At 45.5% G+C, this 21,461-nt stretch overlaps 1 protein-coding gene and 1 long non-coding RNA gene across 2 annotated transcripts in view; one reads left to right on the top strand and one right to left on the bottom strand.

Moving 5' to 3' along the window:
* LOC111849060 (parathyroid hormone 2 receptor-like) overlaps positions 1 to 20,910 on the bottom strand; it is a 30,036-nt gene extending 9,126 nt beyond the window's left edge. The window contains exons 1-9 of the mRNA XM_023821587.2: positions 20,700 to 20,910; positions 16,848 to 16,947; positions 12,997 to 13,107; positions 12,515 to 12,636; positions 12,272 to 12,369; positions 11,222 to 11,405; positions 2,886 to 3,039; positions 1,366 to 1,426; positions 505 to 571 (exon numbers count right to left, since the gene is read on the bottom strand). Of these exons, the coding sequence (XP_023677355.1) occupies positions 505 to 571; positions 1,366 to 1,426; positions 2,886 to 3,039; positions 11,222 to 11,405; positions 12,272 to 12,369; positions 12,515 to 12,636; positions 12,997 to 13,107; positions 16,848 to 16,947; positions 20,700 to 20,870 (1,068 nt within the window). The 5' untranslated portion in view covers positions 20,871 to 20,910. The remainder of the gene's footprint in view (positions 1 to 504; positions 572 to 1,365; positions 1,427 to 2,885; positions 3,040 to 11,221; positions 11,406 to 12,271; positions 12,370 to 12,514; positions 12,637 to 12,996; positions 13,108 to 16,847; positions 16,948 to 20,699) is intronic.
* Positions 3,028 to 8,406, top strand: LOC111849061 (uncharacterized). Its single transcript, XR_002839449.2, has 2 exons — positions 3,028 to 4,867; positions 6,999 to 8,406. It is a non-coding gene; the product is annotated as an uncharacterized lncRNA (long non-coding RNA).
* Positions 20,911 to 21,461: the final 551 nt, after the last annotated feature.

The following is a 21,461-nucleotide window of genomic DNA, read 5'->3' as shown; positions in this document are numbered from 1 at the left end:
ATATGTGTTTTGTGATGGTCTTAGGCGACCCATGTGAAAGGGTCGTTCAACCCTCAAAGGGGTCGCGACCCAGAGGTTGAGAACTGCTGTTCTAGCAGCTATTAATAACAATGTCAATTTAATCTACTGTGATAGGGGAAGCAAAATCTTGCCATTGAACATACAAGCGCAATCTTTGGAATGGAATATGAGCCATAGAAAAGCTTATAATGGCCTTCATAGGCTCTGTAAGGCCTGTTGGAGGCGTCAGTGGCATTTACCACTACTCAAACCACTACTCAAACCACTACTCAAACCACTACTCAAACCATGGATTTGCATGGGGCCCCTGGGGTTGGGGAGATGCTGAAACATCATGTTCTGCTACGCAGCTAGCTAGCTAAGATCTTCAGGGGGATGCCACAGAAATAATAACCCCACCCCTGGTTAGAAGGCCCCTCTTTCAGCATGATGCCAGCTACACATGTGGGTTTGCAGAAGACTGCAGGTGCTGAGCTCACTTACTCCGATGGCGGTTAAAATGGGCACCTGGTAGATCCATTTGATGTTTCCTGCGCTGAGCTCCCAGCATCTGCAGGGACATGAATTAGTTGGGTTGGGTTGGGTTAGGGTTTTCCAGAGGTGAAATCTTCATCTGGATTTGTACTCTCTGGACCTGAAATCTCCACCTATAGCGTTGTCATTGTACCAGAGGCCGTGGTGCTTCTGCCCCCCCCCCCCCCCAGTAAATCCGCTTGAAGGTACCCTATCGAACAAAGGAACAGCTGACAGAGTAGGCTGCCCCCCCCCCAGTGAAGTCTAGCTAAACAGTAACAGATTGGCTTACACACTGGATGCCTTCTTGCCTTCACAAACTGGGACAGAAATCCCCCACACCATCACTGATGACATCCACCCCCAACCCCCCCCCCCCCCCCGCACACCCCACAGGCAGGGGAGCCAGACCTATGCAGGAAAACTCACTACAGCAGCAATAAAACTGTCCGCATTACTCTCCAAAGTTACACAAGAGTCCTTCTGCATTCATGTGCATTTTTGATAGGAATCATGCAGGGTTCGGCTTCTGCATGAAACTGCAGAAAACAAGGAGGACACCAGCTCTCGAGAGACAGAGCCATGTCTGATGATATCTGAGATAGCATGAGATACTTCTTAATAGACGTGAGATAGCTGTCATAAAGGATATGGACATTTTTGGAAAACTTCCATAGTGAGCTATATAATTTGCAAAACAATCCTGATGACAGTGGACATGTCACACGTTTACATATTGGATGAAGTACAATCTGCCTGCAATCACTCTGGGCCGGGACCTGATTTGTTTAAGGCCCATCCAACAAATATGGCCGGTAGCGTGTCTCTTACCTGGCGTCTGCCAGCATTGCTCGGACGATGGCCCAGGCCGCCACAAAGACAGCGGGGACACCTGGAACCACAGCAGACACACAGGGAGACTTCAGAGTGACCGGGGACACAGGACGGGACGCATCAGATCTTATTTTGATGAAGGTGACAGCGAATGCCATGCCCCGTCTCAGAAACTGCTGTCCTTTGTATTTTTTTGTTTCTGTTCTGGAAGTGCCATTGCGCCAATATCGGCGGAGAATCACTATCGTAAAACTTCGGAACTGGGCCGCAAACATGCTGTTAGACGAGAAATATAAGACTGACATTATAGGACAACAAAACTTTTCCATCTTATTAAAGGAATGAGACTAAATAGGAATTTACACCAAATATTTCTATTTTATGTTTGTTTTTATGACAGAAATGTAAAGATATTGGATAATGACCAATTAACACCTATCTTTTGATTTGCATGAATGTCTCAACTCGCTAGACTGCATTTCTTAACAGAGAAACAGAAAGTGCAGACGCTTGTGAGACAGCGATTTCTGTGAGATCCTCCCCTAAAGCTTGGGTGGGTAATCAGCATTTCAAAGACAGGAGCTCTCTTGTTTGCTGCGTACGCCACATCAAACGTGGTGAGCAGACCTCTGCAGGCACACACCAGTCGTAATCCTGCCCTGCAGAGCATCACAGACTCCTGAGAAGCACCAGGCTCCTGTTTACCTTACAGCAAATAATAACCGATTATGTTTAAACAGGGTGGGATATGTCCAGATTGTCATGTGGATAGAATGATATCGTCAGACATAAAAACGCTTTTTCTCGTTCTTGTGCTTCACTCTTTTCTGTCTTTTTACCAGAAGTTGCCTCTCCTCTCTATGTGTATATAGGGGTCTGCTTCAACCCCCCCCCATCCAGCCTGAACACCTGCCCCCCGTCCCTCATGGCGCCAGAACCTCATGCTAGGGCTGAATATACAGGGTGTGCTCAGGACATCTCCTCCAGCTCGGATGATCCTGCTCATCACGAGAACCTGGGGTTCTGTGGCGTGTAAACATCAAGCCCCCTGGTGTGACCCCGACGGAGCGCCATGCCCAGCCTAACGGGGGACAATCAGAGGTGTGCCAGAAGATTCCGGCTTCAGTGAAGTGAAGTGAGCGGCCAGACAAACAGCGAATGAGGCAACAAGTCGATGCGAATGCCAGACATACAGATACTGTACGTTTCTCAGTGAGTAGGGCAATTGTACAACTTTTTAAAAGTAAGGGACATAAAAGGGGCCAACCTTATTATTAGCCAATGATATGTTTCGAACTGGGGGCCAATCAGCTTCCAGCTGAGACCCGTGCCCCAGTGACCCCGCCCCTGTACATGCTCCTTTATTTAAGCAGCATCTGAATTTGTATTGGTATTATATGAATTGAATAAACCTGGGAATAGGGTGTGTTAGAGTCAGGCTCTGTATATGCTGCTCTCGTCTTTCCCATCTCTGCTCCCATGATGCTCTGGGTACGGCACGTGACCCCCAAACTCACCCCAGCCAACCATGGTGAACCACCACAGGTACTTGGTGTCTGAGAAGAAGGCCATGAAGATGAGGCTGTGCAGGTACAGCCCCTCCACCAGGATCCAGTAGTAGTTGGTTGCTAAGAAGTAGATGAAGAGGAGGACAGTGATCTTGCACCCAATCTGCAGGAGGAACCCAAAGAGAAGAAATGATGGGCTGTTTGCGGAGGTGCTGCGTATGCCTGCGGCAGCCAGCTTTGCTCGGGATTGCAGGGCGGGGCTCTCTTCAGTGGCTCCACCCCCCAAAACACAGAAACATCCAGTTTCATAGCTGGCTGGGTCCAGGTCTTCATTAGCGAAGGAGGTGTCATTGGGTTTAGAGGCAGCTGTGCGGTTGGCCTGAGGAGACACAGCTCCTTCAAGCTCCTGCTTGGTAAATCAATATAAGCAGACAACAGACTTCCTTTGGACCGCTCTGTCACACCGAGCTGGCAAAAGAGACACGGATCCAGTACTGCAGGGCAAGCCGTGCTTTAATGAAGCTGACAACAGGTAAGCAAGGGTAAGCAGCACCAGAACAGAGCACCGGAGGGAGAGCGCAGCCGTCCGGTAGACCGGAGCGGCTGTGCGAGGTAAGTCAGCTCCTCGAGAGATGGCAACCGGGCAGACAGGTTTGGAATCGGCAGGAGGTGATCGTGGTCGTGGTGCGGATGCGTGGGTCGTTAGCCAGAAGGTCCGTCCGACGGAGAAACACGGGACAGGAGCACACGAGGGGAGGAGGACAGAGGGTGCCGGACTCAGCAGGGCAGGAGATTCAGGAACGGGAGCTGGACTGAGGAGGGAAGGCACAAAAGGTAAGGTTTCTACGAAAGGCAAACTGCTAAGGTACGGGAGAGGAAGGAGACGAAAGACAGAAAAACGCTCGGTATGGCTTCTTTGCATCGGCTCAGTACTTCGCGAGTGAAAGGTGGCTGCGCTCCTCTTTTACGGAAGACCTAATCCTTGGCTAAGGTGTTGCACCTGCTTGACCCCGCCCCCGTGGGCGTGACACACTCCTTGTTGCTATGTCAAATAAATCGTCATTATATCACGCCAGTCACCCTTGCTGATCAGTAAACTGAACATTAAATAGCCCTTTAAATGTTTGCTTGCCACCATGGAGCCCTTGGGTCTGACCCGGTGTTATGTGCTGATTTGGTAACACTGACGTTCACTGTCATGTTTTAGGTTGAATTCTCACCCATGAATCAATACGTCGACTTTTAATGGTGTGTTGACAAGCCAGATCACTCAATCTGTTGAAAAACAGTTTAACATTAGAACAGATGGAAATTAAGAGTAACACCATAAAAACTGGTAAAAATTTCTTCTGTATTCCAAAAAGTTACTGTTGAACTCGGGAAAGGCATTACACAGCCTGATGGCCAAAACTGAGAGATTCAGGGGGAGTTTCTATCCTCATGCAATTAGAATCCGTAACAGTGACAAGTCTAATCTCCTACCCCCCCCCCTCCCCCCAGATTCCACATACCTAAGTCTGCACTTCAAACGTCTGGATGCTTACATGCACAATGCTACTTCGTATGCTGTTAATTTTCCATGTTTGCTCTACGTTCACTATTGTAGACAATGTACAGGGTAACTTCGTTGCCCGTGCACATTATCCCACTTATGTATCATAATCTGCCCCTAATCTCTTGTATATATTTTCTTATTTCATTTTATTTTAAAATTTTATTTTAAATTTTATTTCTCTTCCAGGATTGTCTTAGTCTATTAATGGTTATTGCTAATTTAAACACCTTAATTACTAATGAAATTACTGGCTCTTCTTTCTCCATTTCTTTCTACTGCACAGTGCAGAAATGACTTAGCTACACATTTCATTGCATAACCTGTATGTGACAAATAAACAGTCTTGCATCTTGAATTTTGATATCTAGTTGGACGGCTAGACGAGCACCCCTTCAGTTCCCAAACCCCCCCTTAGGGGCCACCTCAGCCAGTCCATGTATGTATTACATTTCATGACCAGCTCACTTAATTAATTAAATTAATTAGTTAAAAAGGTCAATGAAAACATTGATTAGCTATGCAAGGTTTGCTAGTGGTCGAGTCAAAAAAATACATGGGCATGTTATATGATTGCTGCAAATAACGGGGTGATTTTAGCAGAGATTTTAAAATGGCTAAGCTGAAACACTTTGACAGACATAATAGCATAGTTTCACACCAACATAATGATAATTTAAACATCACTTTCTTTGGCTGCCTACAACTTTTGCACAGTAATAAGTATGTGCATAAAAGGCAGAAAGGACAGAAAGGCAAACACACAGAGAGTGTTTAACACAAAAAGCTACAGTGGTGATCAAAATCAGAGGACAAGAGACATTGCTGTAATGTATAAAGTCATAGATTTACTGAATTCAAAGTTATTCTAACATGAATAAAGGAGAGGTAATCATTTAATCAGTGAAAGCTATGTCACATCATAAAATAAATGGTTTAAACAAGACATTTGAGAAAGACATGCGATCAAAATTAGAGAACGATTTGTTATACTTGGCAGTTCTTGCATCTAATCTGAAATATCTGGCATCCCCAGTCTATCTGATAACATTGGTAGGCATTCTGCAAGATGGTGGACCTCTCCAAGGTGCCTGAGGTCATGTGACATCAGGCTGTTCAGATGAAGGCTAACTGGACGACCCTCTTAGCCACTGGAAGAGAAGCTAATCATTACAAGAGCTTCATTTCTTAAATACTGAAGCAGTACAATAAAACTAAGTCATTCTAGTGAAAAAAGGCTGGTTACCCACATATGACGCGAGCACAAGTGGACAGGACGATGGGGAGACTTGTGGGGGATCGGTTCAACAGCTGGAAATGCTCGCCAGATTAGATCTGAGCAGGACAAGAACTTGTCTTGGCAGAGTGTCATCGTCTGGGACAATATGGACTGAAATCCCATTCCGCAGTGACCAAGCCACTCATCTACAAGAAAACTGAAAAGGCGAGACTAGCTGAGGAGCATGTTGTGTGGACAGAGGAGATGTGGACATACAGCTACATGCTACGGTGACTGCTAATGAGCATCAGAACCTCCTTCAGCAACATGCGGTTCCTTCCCTACGAGCATCACCCAGTCAGCCAGCCATTTTTATACAAAACAATGCAACTTATCACACTGCAAATCAGGTGAAGCAATTCCTCAAAGCTGAGAACATCAGGGTCATGAAATGGCCTGCCCAGAGTCCTGATCTGAACCCTATCAAGAATCCCTGGAAGGTAATTGGCAACAAAATTATGGCAAACAAACCCAGTACAGTTGCCAAATTGTGGAAGAAACTGAAAGACGAGTAGAACAAAATCAAGTCAGAGCAGTGTGACAAAGTGATTATGTCTTGTGGGCACTGATGTGCCAATCACTGAAAGCAAGGGCCTGTATGCTTCCTATTAATTTCTGAAAGTGGTAACCATCAAAAAGTTGACAGAATTCATTTGTAGACTTCTACAATTTTTTTTTATTGTGCTCTAATTTTGATTGCATGCCTTCTTCAAATTTCTTGTTTAAACCATTCATTTTGTGATGTGGCATAGGTTTCACTTATGAAATATGATTAAAACATGTTAGAATAACTCTGAATATGGATAAGCTGTGATTTTGTATATTACAAAAATGTCACTTGTTCTCTAGTTGCGATTGCCACTGCATATAATATGGAAATCTAACTTTTACCAAAATTCTTCATGTAAGTTTACTTTTATAGTTAGTGGGGGTAAGTCAGAGCAAATTTTAAATTTTAAAAATCATATTTATAGATAATCATTCAGAAAGAGATTTTAATTCATTACAAGAAGGACAGGCAAGTACAAACCTAAAAGCCTTCATTAAATATATGAAAGGAAATGACCCCGTCTAAGCAACATGGTGAAAACAATAAAGGAAGTTATCCTTAAAGAATACAAAGACAAGACAAGTAAACAGATAAACGAAAGCTCAGACTCCACTCTGCTTCAACTTCAAAGGATAACTACACAAAATAAGTTGAACAAATGGAGGAAAATGGTGCAATGGATGGAAGGGGAAGAGCAGAGTCGTGGCTCACGTGCCTGTAACATCTACTGTTTCTTGTCAGGAACTTACAGAAGACAGTGGAGGGATGATCCGGCTCAAATCCCCCCAAAGGATCATCCCTGCAGAACGCTTACACGCTTTCTGGAAATTTCTCCCTTCAAACATTCCCCTTTGCAGCGTGGGCCTGGTTCTCTTTCATCCTCTCTGCTGATTGCTGCACCTCCTCCGACGACAGTTGGGTTCTCATTCAAAAGATAACACCTTGTGCCCGGAGGAGGGATCACGCGCACCCCTTCCCAAAAGCTCCTGCAGCCCCCATGTACCAAACCCTGTTCAGCACCATCACTGAAGCAAAAACACGGTGCAGCTCCTTTACAGCCATAACGATGCGTGAAATTCCCAGGAAATACACAGGACAAGCTAACTACCACAGAGACACCCGGCGGGACCTGAGCTTTAATATTCCCATATCCGAGACTCTTTTCTACACCAGGAATGTTGCTTCTTAAAGCAGGTTCACTCTTAGTAATTTTCAGGGTCAACTCCTGTTGTCTCAGTCTATTGTGTCCCATCCCTCTTTGGCCAGCAGGTGTCGCTGGCCATCCTGTCCCTCCTGTCAGTCTTTGTGTTTTCCCCTGCGCCCTGTCAGCCACGTGGTTCAACGTGTTCAGCATGTGGCTACCAGCAAATCTCTGTCGCATGTTCAAATCCCGCCTCCTCTACTTTTGTATTTTGTTCCCTAGTGTTTCATTCTAATTCCTGTGTCTTGTGATTTGTATTTGGTTTTGGTTTCATTTTTTGTACCCGTGCTTGTGTTTCTACCAGTCTGTAATTCCGCTAGTGTAGATTCTGTTTCCTTGATTCTGTCAGTGTCTTAGTTTTCCCATCCCAGTCCCTGAATTAATTGTTGCCTGTTCGTGTGCCTGCCCTTGTGTGTTTTCCTGATTGCTCGTTGTCCTGCACCCACCCTGATTGGTTAATTGTCTATGTCTCACTCCTGCTGCCTCGTTACCCAGTTCAGTTTTCATATTTAAGTTCCTGCCAGAGTTCAGTTCCCCAGTGGTTCATTGTTGTTGTTTTGCTATTTGATGATGTATGTTGCCTGCCTACTGGCCCCATTTGTAGTTAGTCTTTGTTTTTCCCCTTTGACTTTTGACCCCTTGTAGGTTATTTTTGTTTTAGAAGTATTTCTAGTGTTTTTTCTGTTTGTTAATGAATCCCCGCTTGTCCTCTGAGCCGCCAGTGGGTCGTCCACTTTCTGTTCCCCGTCTGCATGACGCCTCGCCCTCGTGCTAAACCTGCCCGGATCCCTGACAGTAATTCAGCAGACATCTGCACTACACTGCTTTCATGCACCTTAAGGATGTGCAGAGAGCCCAGTATTTGTATTTGTATCTGAATTTGTTTAGGCAATAAAATTATTTATATTGATATTTGAATAAAAGTGGAAATAGGCGTAACAATCCAGTTTTCTTTATTGCACTTCTTTTGCACTAGTTTAAGGATATTTAAGTGTTAATATAAGTTCGGTTCAATAAACTATTACTAGGTTTATGAAAACCATAAACCAATATTTAAGCATTCAAAATTATTATAATAAACATGTATGACTATCTACATCATAAAAAAGAAAATCATTTTAAACATAAGATTCAGTTCCTAGCTCACACTCAGACCAATAAATGAAATTCTAAGCAAATAAATGCCAGTGTGGACACTGTGACCCTGACCATCCACGCCCACTGAAGGATGCTGAAGAGACAGCACTATATGCCAAGAATGGAACCTTAATCTACCCCTGACTGAACTGATCTGATCTGGCCCCTGATCTATGGAACACAAGCTCGGGTTACATTCTGTCCATTACGATATATTATATACACTGTAAACATACCTATATGGTTTAATGCACCTATTCTTTACCTGTACTCCCTAAAAAATCACAAAACATTACTGTAAAGTAAATAATTAATGCATAACATACATTTTTATCACCACTATCAAGTATTATTGGTATTTTAAGTTAGATAGGCTAAGTACCATACCATTATATAGATGGCATAATTATTTAATGTTTGTACAAAATAAAAATTCATAAAAACCCACTATTTGTGCTTTGCCGGATACCATATTAGGATTCAACCCCACTCTTAATCCACATAATCATAGTTATGTACACTATTAGTATTTATACTGTATTGTGTTGATGATGTTATGCATTAATATTTATGTATTTGTAATTATCTGTAGTGCCACAGGGGGCCCAAGAGAAACAGCATTTCAGCTCATTGTGTACTTGGATACATGGATGTGCTGACGATAAAGAACTCGAGTCTTTTTTAGTCCACAGACCTCTTCACACAGCCAGCCCTGTGATTGGATGGTGCTCAGCTGCACCACACCAGGGTCACTTGGGGGATTTGAACTGCAAACCACCAGGTTTCAAATGGATAGTATAGTGAGCTGGCCTTCCTCTCTGGGCACTCTGACAAGCCTCCGAGGGGTGATTTAATACCGACACACCCATTTGTGCTTTAAACTTGTCACACATTAAACCATCACCTAATTCCAAGTTTCCCTTTGACAACGAGTAGCTTAAAGACAACAGCAAGTTCGTTAACACTAAACCCTTAAATGAACCCTTAAATAAAGTTAATGATCTTACTGTCAGAGCTGTAAATGTGCTCTATAAATAAGTAGCCAAAGGACATTATAAGGGCAGGAGAGACAGAGTCATTGCTCTGCCTCTCTGATTTAATAAGGCAGCACAGGCCAGAGATCTCAGGGAGACACAGGGTGCGTTTCTGATTGTATGTAGCTTCCTCGCCCCCACCCCCTACAGAGACTCTCAGCTGGCCTGGGGCTGATGGCTGTATATTACCAAACAAAAAGATTCACCTTTTAGAAAGAATGAAGGAAAATGCAGTGCGCGCATGGCACTGAGGTGTATGCGTGCATTTCACTGCGATCAATGCAGTGCAGCTGCAATCCCCGCAGCACTGAAAGCTGGTGTTATGTACATGTGCATTAAGATGTGCAGATTTGGGGGTTCACTTGCTGTAATTTTCTTATTCCTTGTGGAACTTGCGCCAGAGGAAACGCTCTGAGATGGCAGTAAACAAGCCCTTGGAAACAGAGCTTAAACGCTGAGCAAAACCAGAACTCATTCATTTGGGTTAGGGGGGATTTTTAAACATCTAATCAGAATTTTTGCACTTTATCGGCAGTTTAAATGGATAGCTATTTATTTACATTACTGCTCTACAGAGGATAATGTTTTGATATTGGTGCATGGAAGGATGATGTACTTATATTGTATTATGTTGTTTTGTCAACATCAGAGTCCGTGGCTCTGGAAAGTATCAGCAAGCAGATTAGCTTGAATGGGACAGAAGAGGAGTCAGGTCACGTACAAATGCTAATTTAACTGTCTGATCAAGTGTGAAGTCAGGGTGCTACTGAGTCGCTCAGTGTGTGGGTCCTAAATACGAATGAGTCCTTCTAGCACCATGATGGCTGCTCAGAGGCCGTGTGTTACCCTCGGAGGCAGCCCATGATGGTGTGAGCTCCTCTTTCCTTCTCTCCCCTCCTCTCCTCTCCCCTCCTCTTACTGCAAGGGCCTGCTCTGGGTACCACAGGCAGCACCATCGGCGATTTGGAGAAAACGTGGAGGCGTTCTGCTGAAAGTAGGAGCTTGGAGATGGATTCCAGCTTCCACATTTAGCTTCTCCTAATCAGCAGACCCCAGAGGCTTGGCCGCCCTTACTTGCTTGTTTTGTTATTGTAGGTTATTTTAATATAAATCTGTGAGAAATCACCTTATTTGCTAAGCACATGCATAGTGTATTCAACAACATTAAACTACAGTAATGCCACCTGCCTTTATAGCTTAAGTATATGAGATTAACCTTAAGGGTTTATTTGCCATTTGCACAAGTATCAGAGGTGAGAGTGACTGAGAGTGTCTGAGCACAAGGTCAGGCCATTAATCCGGCAGCCCTGGAGCATTTCGAGGAGTTACGGGCCTTGCTCAAGGGCCCAATCGAATTATGACTACATTGCCAAGCATAAGATTTCGAAGCATTGACCTTCCAATCACAGACACACACTGCAGTTATCACACAATCAGAGCCTGATCTAGACTAGATGTTCCTTCCTCAAAATGCCCATGTACTGTAGTATCATGTAACATCTCTGGAGATGAGATAATGCTGGCGGCATCACTGCGGACACTATCTCTTACAAACTACGTTACAGCTTAGGAAGGAAGGAATAACGACTCACATACTGAGACTTGTCCACCGACATTACAGAGACGGTCCTGAAGTTGTCCATCAGCACCGAGTCGAATTCTTGCAAGCCGACATTGGCGTGGACCACGCGGTCCTTGATGAAGATACTGACGGCTCGCAGCATGAACGACACAAACAAGTGCATGTGGATGTAGTTCCTGGTGCAGTGCAGGCGCCTAAGGACAGAGAGAGAGCCCTTGATTTGGTTTGAGCGTGCTGGTGTCAGACATAGCTAAACTTGCTAAAGCTGATAGTCGCTAAAACTGCTATCAGATGTGAATGGCTCGCTTCTGCTGGAACTGTTGGGGCTGGCTGCTCTGGTGGGCTGTCCTCGTTGTATATGTCTGTGGTGCGCAAGTCCAAGCACCTGCACATGAGTCAATGAAGCTGACATGCTTTTTCCAAACTGCAATGAACAGCGGAAGATGGGCTCTTCCACAGGATTGCATGACAGGCATTATCACTGAGGGCCATGCATTTCCTGTCAGGGATGTACATTTCCTGTCAAGGATGTGCATTTCCTGCTAAGAATGTGCATTCCCTGTCACTCTCAGGTGGAGCACAATATTCAGACATGTCAGATTGGCACAGTAGTAATTGCTCCCATAAACCTGATATGTAAATAAACATGGAGCAGATGGGAGAACTCACAGTGCGTGATTAGCACTGGCTCTGTAATTTCACAGGTGAGTCATAAACATCCTGCAATCTCAACTGAAGATGACAGTGAAACTCTGAGCTGAACAAGTTAACAACCATCCCACAAGGCAAGCCCCAGCCAACACACGTGCATTTCCTAATTACAGAGTAACAGCACTGTTACTGTTAATTTAGTGAACCCTACAGGAAACGGTGTTCACTTGGCTTGTGACTGAGAACAAATGAGTAGCAGATGGCCGAATTATGTCAGAATGAATGACTATAATTCATGATCTTCTAAATAAAACTTGGGTTTATGACTGGGTCAAAACACCCAAAGTCCAAAGTATCATAGAGCAAGTCCACCTGTCAACAAGAAACAGTTAGATACAGCTGTTTTTACCGGAAGTATCCAATGATAAAGATGGCGACCAGGAGGGAGCTGAAGGACACCGCATAACCGATGGTGTACATGATGTAGAGTCGCTCGAAAAAGTCCTGCTGGAAACATGCAAGAAGCACTGTCAAAAAAAAGCTGGTTTGGATAGAAACAGACCAGTCATGTATCTGCTGGAGTTTGGCTATGAATTCTGGGATTGAGGATGAGAGTGAGTAGTTCATATGAAAACACCCCAATGGGGCTTACCTTCCCCACCACATGATCAGGCTGAAGGAACCTCAAACATTCAGAATAATTTGCCCATGTCCTGTTTAAGCTCTCCAGAAAAATCCATGAGCCGTTGGCATCACATTTCCTGTAGGCGTGACCTACAGGACACACACACAGGCGATATTATATTTTTGTACAATATAGGAAATTATACTCACGTAAATCTGCAATCGTGGAGGTTTTGTCTGACCTGTTTTCACATAAAATTTTATTGCTTTTGAAAACAATCATCGACATGAACCCAAATTTCTACCTTTCTGTAAAATGAGCAACTTGAACTTAAAAAAAAAAACATTAAAAGCATCATGATATGAATGTCAAAGCTCGGAGACAGTTCCATGAAGCTGTCGGTGATGGCAGGCAGGCAGCATCAAAGGCAGTGAATTCCTCTATAACATCGAACTTGAGTTGTGAGGTTTCCTGGCAGACATGTGTGGAGATAAGAGGATGCAGCGTACCTTTGTGGTTGAAGTCGTAGACATATTTGGGGCATGGGACCTGTGTGACTGCTCCAGGGGATCCCTGTGGCCAGCAGATTAGGCCATCCCACCCGGGGGGGCAGAGCTCATCTGGACACACAAGCAATATGAGGTAGATGAGGATGAAGAGCAGGAGAGTTGCTGCCATGTTATGGTGCCGCTGCCACATCCGCTACTTTAATAGAAACCTTTGAAAGCACAATTTACTCTGACGCCACTGTGAAAAAAATCCAGTAACCTTAATGGATTCTTGTACATGGTGAAGAGCAGGAGGTCAGGTAACTCAATCAGTTGAATATGTGAGCAAATCTGAACAGCACTAGGAGAGAACGAGCTGTGACCACACACCAACCTGAAAATGAACTGGAAGAGGCTGTGGGGGTGGGACACATTGAAAGAAGCGACCTACCAGTGCCCGAGCGGATGACTCACGCCTCTGCATGACAGCTACCACATTGACAACTACAGGCAGCGCCCTCAACTGGCTGAAGGGCTATTTATTTGTTTATTGTAAAACCCTGCCTTTACGCTCTTATGAAGGATTTAAAGGGGCTTAAAAGCGGAACAAATGCTGTGATTAAATTCATACAGCAGCCCTGGCAGAACTCCTCTTCCTGCCAGGATTACTGCCCTCTCCCCCAGGACATTTCACAACTATTACAGATTCATTAATTTGCTCTCTGAACTACGCTGCCTGCTCCGAAGATCAGATGATATCTTCATCTACAGCAGTCGATTATAAGAACCGTGTGATGAGCCCTACATAAAGTCCATTTCCCTGTCCACACATCACAAAGGAGCACAGGCTGACAGAGTCGTTCCAAAACAGTGATGATGTCATTGTCACGGTTACACGAATGCATGGACTGCGGAAGCAGAGGCAGGACAACAGCTGGTAACACAGGGATTTCACACAAGGTAGTGAGGGGGGCGTGGCACACAAGAGGATCGGACGAGCAGGTCATGACAGAACCCCCCCAAAGGCATGCATTCTGGGTGTGCCTAAAGGGACCGGAGGGACAAAAGTGGGGACAGCACCTGGGGAAACAAAAGCAAAAAACATTAACAAGGCAACGGGAACAGGACCGACACGCAGGACAAAAAAAGACAGCCACCAGGACGCCAACTGACACACTACAGGGAACGTGGACAGACACAGGGGCACCAGAGACGGAAATAACAGAAGGACAACAGCAGGGGACAACCCAACAGGAGGAACAAAGGGACTACGAGGGAACAAAGGCGGAACAGAAGGACGGGGAGCAAACACAGGGGGCAAGGAAGCAGAGGGCAGGGGGAAACAGGGAGCTGGAATAAATCCCGACGGGTGGAAGGTGGGAAACCGCAGCAGCTACAGGCGACCATGAGGCCAGAGCTGGAGAGACCCTCGGCGACTGCGAGGCCTTAGCCAGAGGGGACAGTGAAGGGGGCGAGGAGGAAGGCAGCGGGACTGCTGGAGGAGGTGAGGAGGGAGGTGAAGGGGACAAAGGAGGAGGCGAGGAGGGAGCAGAAGCCGTGGCAGGCGAATGTACAGCCACAGCCAGCGAAGATACAGGAGACTGATGAGTCGGAGCAGGGGGACCCGCAGGCGACTGACGAGGCATTGGAGGTGAGACTGCAGCCACCCGATAAGGCACCGCAGGGGGAGCCGCAAGCGACCGTCAAGCAGGAACTGAAGGAACTGACGGCGAGCCAGGGTGTAGGGCAGGTAGGACCCGACCCCTGTGCAGGTGTCCCCTACCTCTGCGGGACACAGAGACAGGGAGCTCGCCGGTATCTGCCATGCTGGGATGGTGGTCGGGATGACCCACTAGATGGGTTCATTGGGGCAGTCATCAGGGATATCCCCGAGGGGTCCCACTGAAGCTCCTCCTCCATCTCTAAGGGGGAAGGAATGGTGGTCCGACGGTCCAGGACCTCTTCGGGGACAGGGACTGGCGCCATGGGAACAGGGGCCGGAACAGGGTCCAGGGGAACGGGAACCACAGGAGCGGGAACAGGTGCCACAGAACAGGCTTTGGGCGCTGACTCGGGCGCAGGCGAAGCAGCAGGCAGATGAGCCTCGGGCACAAGCAGTGAAGCAGCAGGCAGACAAGAATCGGGCACAGACAGTGAAGCAGCAGGCAGATCCGGTGATGTGAACACCGCCGGGTCAAAAATCGGGAGAAACTCCTCCCAACATGCTGCCAGAGAGGCAGCAGAGACCGAGATGGACCCCACACAGACACCTGGTGTGTCCTCCCGTCTTTGGTCTCTCTGCTTCTTCTTGCGAGCTGACTTAGCAGGAGCAGGGGATAGTTTGGCCAACAGGAGAAGAGGCAATCCACAGTCCAAGCGTACCTGCCTCATCATTGCCTCTCAGCCGGACCAGGTCCTGCTGTACCTCTTCGGCTAAATGCAGGTCGCTAGACGGGGAGATCTCCTTCAACAAGTTTCTCAACCGAGCAGCAAGGGTGCGAGCAGCGGGGTCCTCCTGGATCTCACCTCGTCCACCCAATTGAGATACTCCTCTACAGTGAGGCAAGGTGTCTTTTTAGCGAGTTCTGTCATTCTGTCATGGTTGCACGAAGGCATGGACCACGGAAACAGAGGCAAGACTCAGGGAATAGGGGAAAACACAGGATTTAATTCCGGGCAAACACAGAACAGGCAGACACGATATGACGTTAATGATGGAACTGGGGAAACACACTCAAACACAGACTTAAATACTTCACACTAATTAAAAACAACGAGAAACACCTAGTAACACAGGGATTCCACATGAGGTAGTGAGGGGGGTGTGGCACACAGGGGATTGGACGAGCAGGTCATGACAGTCATAAAATCCCACATGACCAGACGTACAAAAGGCATGTCATCAGATATGAAGGAGCAGTGAGACTGTATGAGGACAGTACATTCATTTATTTAACAGATGCTTTTATCCAAAGCAATATACATTTTTGAGACAGACGAGTCAGGCAGTCCCTAGAGCACACGGCCATCCTGAAAATTTGAATTCAGAACCTTACAATAAAGGAGCCAGCATCCAGCCCACTGTACCACTCTACCAGTAGCTGGTACCCATTAACCGTAAGGGCACAATGATACCAGGTCAGCTGATCACAGTGTGCTTGGATTTTGGTTCATGTAGAGGTTAATGTAAATCGAACAGCAGTATTGGTCCTCCAGCAACAGGTGAAATATGTCCTTCTTCACTAATGCATGTGTGGTCTAGAAGGATGGGAACGAAATAGCAAAACATGATTATACCCAAGAAAGTTCTTGGCATTTCCTGTCTTTTAAGTAAAATGCATTTTCAAGGATGTACCTCTCAAACTACAGTCTCCTGATGGTCACCTTAAAGCTTACTGTGCCTCTCAAACAACTGTCTCCTCATGGTCACCTTACAGCTGACTGTGCCTCTCAAACAACTGTCTCCTGATGGTCACCTTACAGCTGACCGTGCCTCTCAAACTGCAGTCTCCTGATGGTCACCTTGCAGCTGACCGTGCCTCTCAAACTGCAGTCTCCTGATGGTCACCTTACAGCTGACCGTGCCTCTCAAACTGCAGTCTCCTGATGGTCACCTTACAGCTGACCGTGCCTCTCAAACTGCAGTCTCCTGATGGTCACCTTGCAGCTGACCGTGCCTCTCCAACTGCAGTCTCCTGATGGTCACCTTACAGCTGACCGTGCCTCTCAAACTACAGTCTCCTGATGGTCACCTTACAGCTGACCATGTCTCTCAAACTGCTGGTCAGTTTAAAGCTGACTGTCCCTCTCAAAATGCATTCTTGTACTGGTCACCTTACAGCTACCTGAACAGCAGCGTCTCCCCCACTCACCTGTAGGGTCGTGCGACGATACGTTGTGCAGGCATTGCACCTTGACGTCGTACAGGAGGTACACCTGCTCCTGGGCAGTGATTCCGCCATCTGAGCCCACCTGTAGAGGACCGTCATAAGTGGATGTCATTCTTTCATTGGTCATTGTGAGTCCCTTGCTTGCCTGTTACTGGCTGGTCTCAAGCCACCCAACCAGGAACCTTCTTGCTGTATGCTGTTTTACTAGGTTTCTTCGTTTTAATTAATTTTCCGGCAAAAATCAATCATTACACAAACAGAATTCAAGGTCAAGTATATTTCCAATACATAATCAACATCCATCAACAAATCATAAAATTTGTTAGCAACATGTGTATAATTCAGACTTCGTAAGCATGTGGCTCAGTGGGCTAAGCCTGTGTTCCTGTAATCACAAGGTTGCCGGTTCAATCCCAGCCTCGGCACTTCTGTGAGTCCTTGCGCAAGACCCTTAACCCCCAGCTCCCTGGGTGCCACTATGGGTGGCTGCCCTTCGCGGACTCTGCAAAGAGCAAGATGAGGGAGGCTTAAAAAAGAATTTCCCCACGGGGACAATAAAGGATCGATTATTAATGTTGGAATTATGCAGCACAGTGCAACAGCAATATCTTTAACTATTTGTCTCTTTCTGGGAGAAAGAAATTACTTTATTAATTCATATTTGAGACAAGTGTATTATTGCTTTACAAATACTACTAAGGAGAGCCCTCTGATTAACACACTCCATACTGGCACATGTGATAATCTTTTCTCTTAGCACAAATGCACCATTTTGGCCAAACTTCATCACAAACTGAAGCGTGTTTGTGGTGCGCGGATGAGTCAGCGACTGCAATTTGGAGGCAGGAGAGCCCTGGCCTCTGACACATATCCTACACTCAGCGGCGAGAGATTCTCCAGGGGCTCCCATGCAGCCAGTTACTGTAAAAAAGCAATGCAAAAGCTTTTGATTTATAAAACGACTGAAGATCGCATTTGAGGAAGGCATTGTGATGCATCCTTTACATGGTGATCTGAGTCACACTCAGGGTCACTTCTGAACCAGTGAAATCTGCTTTAGGCTCCAGATCAGTGGCTTGATGTAAAACATGCAGACCATTTACAATAATCTCTTCTCCTTGACTCACTGTTGGTTTGGCTCTGATATGATGTCATTCTGTCACTTGTAACTGAAAGATTGCTGGTTCGATTCACTGACCAGCAAGGTACCACTGAGGTACCCTAAACAAGGTACCGACCCCCGGGCGCTAAATTATCTGCCCTCTGCTATGTCATGATGTCACATATGGGTTAAATGCAGAGGACACATTTTGTTGTTGTGCACTGTGTGCTTTGGTGTATCAACAATGACCGCTGATCGCCAAATTCTAAATTCTAATTCTAAATGGCATTTAAGTGATACACTGTGACTAAATGTAGCTGCCCGGAAGTTTCTACCCCGGACTCTCTGTTATTGACTCCTTACTGCGACATGGATCTCCCAGGACACCACTTAGTGACCACAGCCTTCTTGCTCGGTACATCCGCACACGCTTTGTATATCTCACGGATACAGCGGTATCTCCAGGGCGATGAATCTACGTGTTTGAACCAACCCGAACCTAATTTAGCCGTTGTCCCTGTAACGGAACGTCAGAATGCGCCTTATTGCCCAACTGGCCACTCTCAGCATGCTCCAGACAGGACCTCAAATTGCATAACTGCGATTTTTGGTGTGTGTGTGTTGCATTTGAAAGCATCTCATAGAGCTTTCCACTGCCTTTGTGTACCAAATTCTTTTAAAGAGACCTTAAACCTGTTGCACTAACAAGCCTGAGAGTGGTATGAATGTGATGTTCCCAGATGCAGACATTCTTTTGGAGATCGTTGGCAAGACAGCCATTAGAGAAATGATTACAGCAGATCCCACTCTACCCGAAAGCAGTAAAATGAGATATGATATTACCATTCAGATTCACAAAGCTCTGCCTACTTAGGATGAGGCAGTAAACAGCTCCTTTGAAGGAAGAGGGTTTTAAAAATTGGATGTTTTCACAGCAGAGTTGTAGCATTCAGTCCATAAGCTGAGAAAGATGAATAAACTAAGCCTTTTTGTTTAAACAGCTGTGAGATTTATGCTTCTGTAAAGCTCTCTACAGCATATAAAGGTACTTATTTTTTATAAGTATAATGCCTGTCCACCTGCTAAAATAATTTTTGTACAGTAGGATAAGACAGAGGCAATTGGTCCAGGACCAGCTATGGATCAGGGAGAATAGCATCAGCTACTGATGGGCAGCAGTGTTTACACAACTCAAACCAAGCATTTGTGCTCCCTAGGTTTGAGGGCCCCCTATTGGCCATAAACAACCACTACATTAGGGGGGCAGGGATTGAAGTGACTTTCTGAGTGGGGCCCATCCCTGTTAATGCGACCAGGTTATACAGTGGACACCAGCTGATCTTCAGCTAGGGCACAGATGCAGACACAGAGCAGAGGCAGAGGGCAACACCCCCAGCACAGGAGGGGAGGCGTAACCCTGAACCCCAGTCACACCCACAGCATACGCATCCAGCCACAATACAGGGATGGGACTCGTCTGCACATCTGCTGCAATTCATTAACCTTCAGACTCCCAGCCACACTCAGGGAATTTGGTAAGCTAGCTGTTGTGAATCTATAAGCGAAATCCGTTTGCGTTGCCAGTGATTCTGCAGCAGTGATTCTACACCCAAGAGCCTTTTTCCGGTATTATTTCCAATCAGCAGACCCAAAGGCATTGGCTGCGAAACATCATGATTTATGACTGTCGCTCAGAAAATCAGAATGTACAGGACGCGTAATGAGCGTAATGAACAAACGCGTACATTTAGGTCTGAGTCCAAACCTGCTGAGGTGCAAGAGACGAGGGGCCACCCGCGAAACGCAAGAACCGTCCACAAGGAGCCGTATATAATTATAAAACATGAAAACGAGCATCAAACTGAGATCGAAAGTGAATTTCGCATATCCCATCTCGCTTGCCGTACCCCCCACCCCAGCTTTGATGCCGACACTGTTTACTTGACTTTTAATGAGCTCCACATAATTATTGCAGTCTCTAAAGAAGTTACCCTGACGTTTAGTCCTGCTGGCACTGTGCGGCTTTGAGGATTCCAATTACTGCAATCACCTTGTGGAAAATCAGTAAAGTGCTTCTTGCCGTGACACCTCACAGGGTTACTTTTTTGCAACGCGGTGTTATATAAACTCAAAAACATCCAAGGGCGTGTCATTTTACTAAATTTTACTGAACACCATGCACGCAATTATTTATTTATGAATGAATTCATTTATTTTCCTTATGTTTATCTATATATTCATCTATATCTATATATTCATCTATATATTATCTGAATAAATAATATAACTGGTAAATTAAATATAGCTAGACCAGTTTGCATAATTCGTTTTGGAATATTAAAAGACCCTGTGTACGGTTACGAATAGGTGACAATCTAGCTGCCATCTTAAAATAGAGCATTTTAATGGAAAAAAAACGCTTACTATATAAAATACTGCATTTTTCGTCTCACAGACGAAGACAAGCAAAACGACAATTAAAAAGATGGAACAATTCAATTTAAAAGTCCCGGTAAGAATATATAACTCATCCTGTTTATTTTATGCTATTTGATTTGCCAAATGCACAGCACGTGGGAAAAGGAACGATGGAGACAAAGATGTATATAGCCTAATGAGTTATACGCAGCACACAAGATTAGCAAGGGCAAAGATATACTATATAAAATACAATATCAAAATATAACAAAAATGTTAAAAACTTGCACAAAAACCTGTTTTCTTGGCATTACCTGCGCCTGCACTGAAGTGGAGAACATCCAGATGACTTTGGCGAAGTTACACAGCAGATGCTTCATCTTCAGCTTCAACTTCAGCCTCATACCTGTTGCTGGAGTTCCTGCTGTTATATCTGCAGAAGAATTTTCAGTCGCATTAATTTTAACGTTCCCATATGAAAACATTGAAAAATGTCCACTCCATCTCCTGCAGTGTACCGGTCTTCCTATTCATGGAAATATCAGTATCATGGTATGACGTAAAGCAAAAAAAAAAAGAAGTAAAAGCTGGGTATTTATAAACCAGGCGAGGCGAAGACGCTACGAGTTCCTGTCCCAAACGTGCCAAAGCTTGCGATCCAGAAAACCAAGCCGATTTATCACTGTCGCCTATAGTTTGTTTCTATGATAGATTTGTCACCGAAACATCTATAAATAACAGTATTATATATCAAATATGAAGCAAGATTGGACCTGACTGCGAACGCATCGCCTCGCGCACAGGTCACTGTCGCCTCCCTCCATCACATCTAAGCTTAAGTCCAGAAACATGTGTGACATCCTTATAATGGCAGAAGGAGTGGAGCGCAATGAATCCCGAGTTGATGCACAGCCCACCGTCCCCTAACCCCTGACACGTTTACGGAGGACTGCGACGGAGGACACCCTCGCTTGTTCAGACCCACTCCTGCCTTTCAATTTGCGGGCAAAGGAGTGCGGCTGAGCACGTGCAAAGGGGATCTGTCACAGCGCGCGCAGCCTTAGTATTAACATTAT

The sequence above is a fragment of the Paramormyrops kingsleyae genome, chromosome 16 (genome assembly GCF_048594095.1).
Source record: "Paramormyrops kingsleyae isolate MSU_618 chromosome 16, PKINGS_0.4, whole genome shotgun sequence".
NCBI classification, from domain to species: Eukaryota; Metazoa; Chordata; class Actinopteri; order Osteoglossiformes; family Mormyridae; genus Paramormyrops; species Paramormyrops kingsleyae.
Note: the sequence above shows the minus strand (reverse complement) of the source record. Positions and strands in the feature narration are given on the sequence as shown.